This window comes from Pygoscelis adeliae, unplaced genomic scaffold, assembly GCF_000699105.1.
Source record: "Pygoscelis adeliae isolate BGI_AS28 unplaced genomic scaffold, ASM69910v1 Scaffold220, whole genome shotgun sequence".
NCBI lineage: Eukaryota > Metazoa > Chordata > Aves > Sphenisciformes > Spheniscidae > Pygoscelis > Pygoscelis adeliae.
In genome coordinates, this window is record NW_008824049.1 from 817147 (window position 1) to 826464 (window position 9318).

General features: G+C 35.3%; 1 protein-coding gene across 1 annotated transcript; it reads right to left on the bottom strand.

Annotated features, from left to right (window-relative positions):
- Nucleotides 1-1627: 1627 nt before the first annotated feature.
- PDCD10 (programmed cell death 10) lies at nucleotides 1628-8145 on the bottom strand. The gene is made up of 7 exons (XM_009333561.1): nucleotides 7924-8145; nucleotides 7224-7277; nucleotides 5739-5856; nucleotides 4969-5095; nucleotides 4507-4585; nucleotides 4122-4204; nucleotides 1628-2342 (listed from the first exon to the last, which is right to left on the bottom strand). Exons 1-7 carry the CDS (start codon nucleotides 8017-8019, stop codon nucleotides 2261-2263), a joined length of 639 nt encoding a protein of 212 aa, XP_009331836.1. The 5' UTR covers nucleotides 8020-8145; the 3' UTR covers nucleotides 1628-2260.
- Nucleotides 8146-9318: the final 1173 nt, after the last annotated feature.

Consider the following 9318-nt stretch of genomic DNA (forward strand, 5'->3'; position numbering starts at 1 on the left):
TAACTTCAAGGAATCAATGAGCAGGACGTTAACACAGCATCTTGTTTGGGACCCAAGTCATAATTTCCCTTAAATTTTTTTTTAACTACACCTGCAGACATAAACATGATATCATTCAACTAATAAGGATTGCCAACACTACTTACTGTCCCTCTCAATCCAAGCAGAGAGAAAAATCTCAGAATTTTATTGGAATTAAGTCCAATTCACAAAGTATAACCCAAGCTTTCATGTCTCTCCTTACAGCCACTGATGCAGTTTCCCTAGTACCAAACGCTCTTTTCAAGACAAATTAAGTATCAGAAACTCTTGGGTGCCTTTCCGTTTCTTTTACCTAACTAATTAGTTTTCATTAAGTCCTTTGGTGCTACGATGTAAGTTAACATCATCCGCAAGGAAGACTAGTCAACCTTTTTACTTACAGAATTCAAAGATGCAAATGAAATATTACTCTAAATAAAAGGCTGCCTCCTTTGTAACTGCTAGCATTGCTTCTCTTCTACCACTTTCCAATAAATTAGTTTAGCATGCCAAGCTTTAATAAATAACAGAAAGTTTTAACTACAGATTGTATATGCATCCCTTTGTCATGTTACTAAGCTCAATTTGCTAGTAAACACAAAACACCACTGTCAAAACAGAAAACAGCCTGAACAGCAAGCTTTGAGGACCATGTCCTGTTTACAGCTTTATGTAACCAAGAAATTCACAACGTACATTCCCAAGAACCCATTTTTACATAATACTCTCCTTCACATTGTTATATTTCACTACAGTGTTTTCATCAAGGAAACATTTCCATGCACAGATATATGGCAGAACATCCAGTGCTATTTTGGAGGGCTGCAGATATAATTTTCTCCTTTTAGATCATTTAAGCAGATAACCAAATTCAAAGACCCAGCTGTTGAACTGTGGATAAGGCACTTGCCCCAGATGAGCAATATGGCACCAGGCCAGCGTGCAAGAAAAGTCCGTACCTTTTCTTCATCATTTATACCTAAACAAGGAATAGTTCTGTAGCAATTGTACTCTTTCAGTCTGAAGTGATCCTCTTGCAACAGCTTGTGCAGCTTTATAAACTGCTTCACATTCTTCCCTAAACTTACTAGTTATGGCCATGTAAATATTTTGAAGACTTTCAGAAGTTTATTCTGTAACAATTCTATTTCAAAATAAACTCAAGGTGCACTTCAAAGGGGCATGCAAGATACTCATTAGAACTTGTGAAATATTACCATGAAATCACAATGATAAAGTTTGAATCTGTCCATCAGCAGTTCTTAACCATCTACATAGACAATGTTTTTCAACTGAGGTCTCGCATGATTTCAGTTCCTGGAAAAAAAAGTTGCCTCATGGCATGCATAGTACAGACGTCACTAGTGCTACCTGGAAGAGTTGTATCATTATCTCCTCCTCCCTCCCAAAAGGGTACCAATATGAAACCCAGTTATCTTAATATTTTAAATTCACCCTTTGCTGCATAGTCAGCTGCATATATTTAAAGTAATCCTCTGCTCAAAACCTTGGGAGTAGTCTAGGAGTAAAACCTGTTAACTCACCACCAACAGAAGATTAGGAAAGAAGTGAGATTTAGTTTCTATCAAAAACAAAAGCACATCTCACTTCTGGCGTTCTTTATTGCTTTGTCAAAGACATTTTAATAGAATTATTCTGGTCTAGTATTAGATCACAGCCAAAATCTCAGCTTTAAGGAAAAGCCTTCATTTTATACTGTTTTGAACTGCCAGTAGCTTTAAGCACCCAAATAATTTTATTTTTTCCAATTAATGAATGTTCTGCAGTTCCAGAAAGATGAGTTATGCATTTTTGTTCACATACAAAAAGACAGTCTAACAGATGTAAACTATTTATTGAATATTTGCCACCAATATTGTTAAATACATAATCTTGCAGTTTTCCGCTTTCAAGTTAAAATGTCAGAAACAGAACACCAAATATTTACAATTCTTATAAGGAATGTTACATAATGACACATTAAGGCGTAAATTCTTTTGGCTTATAATTCTGAAAAGAATGATAATAGCAAAAAGTGATGCAAAATCTTCATTGTGAGATTATGATTAAGCTACAATGTTTTACAAAAATATGGTGTAAGATGGCAATAATCCCATTCAAAATCCTGCATTAGGCCCCTCAAGAAGGGCTGATAATTTATACAGTCAAAACTTTAAAATTTACATATAAAGGTACCCTATCCACCATTGAAAAGTACAACTCTCAACATATACAGTTTTCAGGCCACAGTTTTGAAGGTCTGGAGTATCAAGTTGGTTTGATGAATTAATCGGTTGGCACTTATGAACACATTTATTGCCCTGTTAAAAGAGAAAGGTATTGCTTCAGACATTTTTAGAAACATGTCATTCAATAAATACAGCATTAAGTTTGGGCAACTAAATATATTGGCATCTAGGCTCTGCGAATTGGAAGCATATTCATGTTTTACCATATCGTGATCTACCTAAAGCTTACTGCTGGCAAACAGATAGACTTATTTGCATAGCAAATCCTAGACAGACTATGTTTATTGGCAGGCACTTAAAGACTTTGGCTCTCAATCATCATTGACATATCAATCATTTAATTCTGGGGTTTTAGCAAACTAAGAAAACGACTGGAGCAGACGATCGTTAAACACCTGTTCTTTTCAAAGCTGAGCACTTCATCCCCTAGTAATTTCAGAATTTGCAACTCTTTCCTCAAGAAATACTCAGCATGCACACATATGGAAGTAACATACTATTTTAGTTATCTTTTTGTTAAGAAAGAGGTGTGGGGTCACCAAGTTTTTCAGCTCAGTAATGACGTCTGTGAGCACGACTATTTTGTTTAGTGCTGTTACCTTCTGGTGGGAGCAGGGTATCTTATTCAACATGCAGTTCAGACAGATTTAAATTACTTCTGATCCCACAAGGATATGAAATACAAGCCTTACTTGGGATTTCTTGCAATATTGATAATACCTAACACACTTTAAGCTTATGCCCACAATACACTGCACAGCATTCACTTCACATAGGGCTAAACAAAGCTGGTTTCTTTCAGTATGGTTGGGTTACATGCACAACACGTCCAACCCTTTCCCCATTTTTTCCCCCCAAATAGTTTTCTAATCAATTGAGACTGTTTAGACCTAGTTCATGTGAAAACTTATCTATACCTGTGTTCAGCAATCATAAAGCTACCACGGTCTAAATTTCTCATTTTGGTATCATAATCAAATTTAGCCCAAATTTCAGTAAGAGGAGGAAAAAGAAAAAGAATGCTTTGACAGATGCAAGGTAGTATTCGCAGCTGGTCTCAAAACTTCTCTCTCCTTTAGTAATGCACCATCTTCTGGGTGCTCTTAGTCTTTGCCAAAGTCAACAAGACCAGAGATGGACGGTTGGACTCGATGATCTTGGAGCTCTTCCAACCTTAATGATTCTATGATTCTATGAAAGTTAGTTCTCATCTTTAAAACAGTAGCACATAGAACACTTTGGCACTGTCAAAATCTGAGGGGGATACACTCATCAGCTAAAACAGTCACTACAGTGAAATATACAAGAATAGTGACTTCAAAACCCAAGATGAAGGCCTGAAAAAAGCCTCAGTTTGAAAACTACAACGTTCAAATATAAAAAGATTAATCAGCTGAGTAATTCCAAATACTGCAAAGCACTATAAGGTGCTATAAAGAAAGGACAATAAAAGTGTAAATCAAAGAAAACACTGCACAGATGTTTAGTGTTTGCAAGTGACATTTCCAATAGGTAGATTACTTTTTTCAATAAAGCATTCATAAATTTTTTGTCCTTGTATATACACTGAAAAAAACACACAAGCCCATGAAATTTAACTTCACATATTCAAATTCAAAGCTAATACTGCACATGGGTGTTGTATGGCAGTGCATTCAGACTTCCCTTTCCTGAAAGGCATTACAAAAGGAATAGAAGTATTTTAAAGCAGCCATGATGGTCTGAGGACACAGGTGAGGAAAAAAATTAGGCAAGTCCTGAAGAAGGTAGCTTACGCCCAAAAGCTTATTTTCCCCTGTTAGTCAACAAGACCTTTCATTACGTAAAAAGTTAGTACAAAAACATACTTACTTTCCATCTTTAAAATAGGTTTTCAGAGTATCACTGAAACTTTTGGAGTATTTTACAAACTCTTTCTTTTGGTGCTCAAGCGCCTAAGAAACAAAAACACCAGGAGCAGAGTCTTAGTTCACATATTGGTGGGTACAGTCAGAATCTTGATCATAAACTGAGCAGATTGGCTAACATTACGTAGGCATAGGAGTTTTGATTTTTTTAGCAGACATGCAGAGAAATTGCCCTCTTCCTATAAAACTGCTGAGACCTACCATACAACAATCCTGTTAAAGGATTATGTCATTGACCAGTTAAGCTCTCCTATTCATCCTCTGATCAGAAGGATATGCTTCCTCTTACACTATTAAAAATATTGTATAAAAAGAGTTATTGCACATACCCGCCGGTTCTGGTATTGGTATTTCTTGAAGACGTTATTTACTGTGTCAAGAAGTTCCTTTATTGCACTCGCGATGTCCCTATTTGGCAATAAAAAAAAAGTTGTAATATCCTTAAGCTATCCTATTTAAATGTCGGAATTTAATCCCCTTCTAGTAGTCAAATACTTCTTAAAACAGTCTCTACAGAGTAAGTGTCAGACAGGATGTAGCAAGACCAAACGCAAAGAGCTAGACCAGTGACACAGAGATTCAAACTAGGAATCAGCAAGTTAAGTTCGATCTAGTTAACATGGGGCTCTTGTTAAAAATCCTCAACTCTGTCCACTCATTTATGAGCAAGGATCAGGCTCCTTTCCAATAGGAACAGTGTTGCTAGCATCTCCTACAGCATTTGAACATTCAGATTTAAGTGCAAAGTTTGACCCCTCAATCTGCAGAAAAATATGTAATACAGTACTTACTTGATTGTCTGAAGAAACCTCACTCTGTCATTGATCTCATCAGGAATCTTACTAAGAATCTGTTTAAGTGCTCGTGCCTTTTCATTAAGATCTTGGAATTCTGGTTCTGGTCTTTCAATCATATACTCTAACAAGAAGAACATATTCAAAAATACCATTAGTTTTTCCTCAAGTCTCTAGTGACAGCTAAAAACACTACTTCACAAAATGCAACAGTATTGCCATGTTACATTTGTTGCACAAAAATAGCCATGACCAGAAAACTGCAGTGAATACACTCTGCATCGACAGAAACACACTGCAACAATAACCTTTATTATTGCAGTTGGAAAAAAGAGCCCATCTTACTTTATTTAAGTGAGACGCTGAAGACACTACACTAATCAAATACAGTATTAAAATAACTTAAAGCCTACTGCATGCTCCCCTTCTCTGACAGTATAACTACTGCTTTTAATTTGAAGCAAAGAGGAAGGTATTCTACTTTTTTCTGCTTGTTAGCATTGCAAAAGGTGAACTATGCACCCACATAAACAGTTCTAAACATTCATTTTCTTTCTTTTTCTTATTAGTCAGGTATGTTTTTTAGGGAGATTTAACTTCTCCAAAGGAGGTATTCAGAAAATACAAATATTCTTCTACCATGCTGAAAAAAAACAACTATTAAGAAACAAATAACCTCTTCTAAAAATAGGCATAGAGAAATGCATGTTCCTAGTTAACAGTGTATTTAAAAATACACTTATTCAACATAAGAGGTAAGATATTACCTTCTACATCATCAGCTGCCATACGCAGAAGAGACTCTGTGAAGTTCACATCCACACTTTTTTTCTCCAGAATTTTCATAATGATGTCCTGTGTAAGACCTGGATTTTCTTTTTCAGCCTGTATGGCAAAGAAAATATTTATTCTTAAATATGCAAGACCTGAATACTGCGAGCACAAAGGCAGATTTTCATGTAACTTGCTTCATATACTGCAGGAGTTTGCTATAAACTTTAAAAGTCTAATGGCTTTAGACTAGTAGATTACATTGAAAAGCATTTTTCCACTACAACATCCATTTTTCTTGGATTACATCAGTGATTTTGTATAAACAACTTTTCCAATAAGCCTTTCCACTCATTTCAATTTGAATAAGAAAGTTTTTCATGAAGTTCTATATTCTGTTATATTTCCATAAACACTAAGCTTTGAGACAAAGATATTGTATCCATTGGGATTTAATTCACTCAAACACAGGTGTTACTCCCCCATCTTCCACATGACATTTTATAAATGTGCCTTTTATGAATCACATCATATGCTCAAACATCATCGTGGAATTGCTTTTTCAGAAAAAACCCTTTTGATTGATGACATATCTAAGTAAAGCTAAGCTAGACTAACATTGGAGGTATTCACACTACCTGTGCTGCTATCGGAAAACTATGCTGTGTTGAATAAGAATGAGGATGTGTGGTTTTTTTAGCTAGCACTACCATTTCCACCAATACCTCAGTTTTTACATTATTTGCGTTCAGCTTAGCTCCTTACCACCAGTCGTAAAAACATTTAACTTGTACAAGCTCTAGTCGAGACTTAAGACTGTCCAGGTACACTTAATCGATTTAAGTGTAGAAACAGGGAAGTATTACTTAGGTGCACAGCTCACATGTTAAGATATGTCATGTCTACAATTATTTTTGTTTGAAGAATTTCAAAAGATCACTACTTCAATAAAGCAGTATAAAGGAATATCTGCATTTTCATTCTTTACGAATATAATAGAAAAGTTAGAAGACTCTTTTTTCCATTTACTGTTGAATGCAAATACAAACATTGAACTCATCCACAAAAAAATCCCATTACCATTCACTTTGTAAACCATTTTCAAAGTCTGCCTCATGCCTATTTCTCATGAGCACCTATTCTACACAGTCTTGTCATATTTAGACTAAGTTTATTACCTTATTACCTTCACTCACTGATTCCTCATCTAAACTCTTGTACTACATGGACAAGACAAGATTCTCTTTGTTTAAAATTGCTCAACATGCTTCTATCATGCAGATTTCTACTCATGACATTTGCAGACATTTCAAACTTACAGTCCAATGCAATCATCCACTTTATTTTTATTTTTAGACTATTGGATCAAGGATGCAGTCTTCAAACATGAAGACAGGAGGAAACAAGACTTTGACTTTTTAGCTTCATCGTATGTGGTTTACCTGTTAAACAATCACCCTTCAATGCAAGTTACTTCTCACCTTAATAAAAGCTGCTCTCAGCGTCTGAGCTGCAGATAGATTTACTCTTTCTAGCTGCAATAAAAGTTTAGAATTATTAGCAATTCTAATGTTATCAGAACAAACCAAGTCAAGTACTCATACCTTGCCTTATATAGTATAATGAAAAAGGGAATTGATAGAAGCATTCAAATTACTGGTCTCAGTTGAGGGAGAGATACTATATAGTTTAATCCCAAAGGAAAGACTTCCCCCCCAAAATAAAAACATTAAAATCAAACATGTCACTGGACATATTTTGCATTTATCCAGCCTACAGCAGAAGTCTGACAGAAGCTTTTGAGAACATCTTGACCATCTCTGATACTCACAGAAAAACAAGTATCTTACTAAATTATAGCCATTAGCAGTAAAATTAAAATGTATCAAGCTGTTCACAGGTACATGGTCAACTGTACGTTACTTCCTGCCATAGAATGCAGGACCTAGCATTTTTGTGAAAATCTTCTGTAAAAGGTAAGAAAAAAAGATCAGGGCCAAGACAACTAGCAATCTTTGACAAGCATGAAATTGTATTCATGGGAAGAAGGGTAAAACAATGCAGAGAAAGAAGATGGTGTTAGACACAAAGCTTTCCCAATCAAGATGAGCAACCTGTTACTGTGATCATATTTCCCAATGTAAAGGGGATTATTACATTCTAAAGCAAAATGTAGCTTACCTCATTAAAGACAGGGTACATAACAGCATAGAGAGGCATGGAAACCATAGAAGTGGTCTCTGCTTCATTCTTCATCTCTTCCATTGTCATCCTCATTCAAAGACCCAATTCTGAAGGAAAACACTATAGAAGCAAAAAACTCCTCATTCACTGAAATGTTTCTTCTTTTTCCTCGTCGTGCAAGAATACTTGAAGCACTTGAAAAATATATTATCCTTAGGTTGTGCGAGAAAAAAAAAACAAACAATTATGAACGCTCATGACTGACAGGTTCTAAAAATGAAAAGGCACAGAACAACATTAGTTTGTTACTACCTAGAAGCTACTTATGACATGAGTTGAGTAAATATGGAATGACTACTTCATGCAACTTCAAAACCCTAACTGAAATCTATTAAGTGAACAGATATTTTAAAGAGTAAGGTACTACGTTTTACTTCAAGTTCTCATGGAATGAATTTTCCTGAAAGAAGTGGTTTTATTTGGTATGTATTACAAAAATCTTGTCACCACTCGTAAGCGGCAGCATAAGATTCCTGACAACTCTCATATAGAAAAAGCTTGAAAAGCATTACATGCTGTAAACCCAAAACCTATACAGATGCATTATGACAATTAACATTAAGACTACCTATAAATACTTCATATTTTTGCATATGCATCAAGCTGTGCTTCTGCTGGAGATCAGTGCCTACTTTCTACCCATTTGAATGCCAAACACTACATCTTTGTTTTCATATAAGCAAAAGTCTTAAGTCATGTTTCCACTCAGGGTGTGTCAACAGCTATGTTAACTCAATGGAAAATTATTGTTCCAGTAACTGAACCTAGGTTTTGGAAGTTCTCCACCCAGTCCAGCTCATCATATCCAACACAGAGCGATCATTGCTCAGACCCTGAAATTATGTGGAAAAGAAAAAAGGTCACCCTACAGTTCATAAGAAGTCTTTGTTACGTCCTGCTATATTTTCTGTTCATAAGATTCTTTTAAAATATTTTATATAACATAATTGAGTTTAAAGACCTAAAGTCCAAGTTAGGAGTAAGGATACACAGAAAGAGATTAACAGGTTTAATTTTTAGATTTGCTTCGAGTATTTAATGCACTAGAGGAGGTTTTTTCCTCCTAACAAGCATCAGGCATTTGCATGTTCATGTACTGATTTTATTGATATTCTAGGAAGAAGTGGGGAAAAAAGTGATTTTTTTTTTTTTTTAAGAAACAGCAGAAGCTACTACAGTAATCAATATCACTTCCCAATAGTTTGAACAGGTTAAAAAATGCCAAGGTATTTCTTCAAGCTATATTCCTCATTATGCTCTGCACTGGCTAAAAAACTTCAAGCTGTTTAAACAGAAGAACAGATATTCTTTTTTGCTCAGGGAAGGAATATA

Bases quoted from the DNA above. Each gene is read 5' to 3' on its own strand.
- PDCD10 (XM_009333561.1), bottom strand. From the start codon at position 8,019: ATGAGGATGACAATGGAAGAGATGAAGAATGAAGCAGAGACCACTTCT. The intron at 7,278-7,923 runs GTAAGCTACATT...CTTTTATTGCAG, and splicing joins TGTACCCTGTCTTTAATGAG to CTAGAAAGAGTAAATCTATC. The intron at 4,205-4,506 runs GTATGTGCAATA...TTTGTTTCTTAG, and splicing joins ACCAATACCAGAACCGGCGG to GCGCTTGAGCACCAAAAGAA.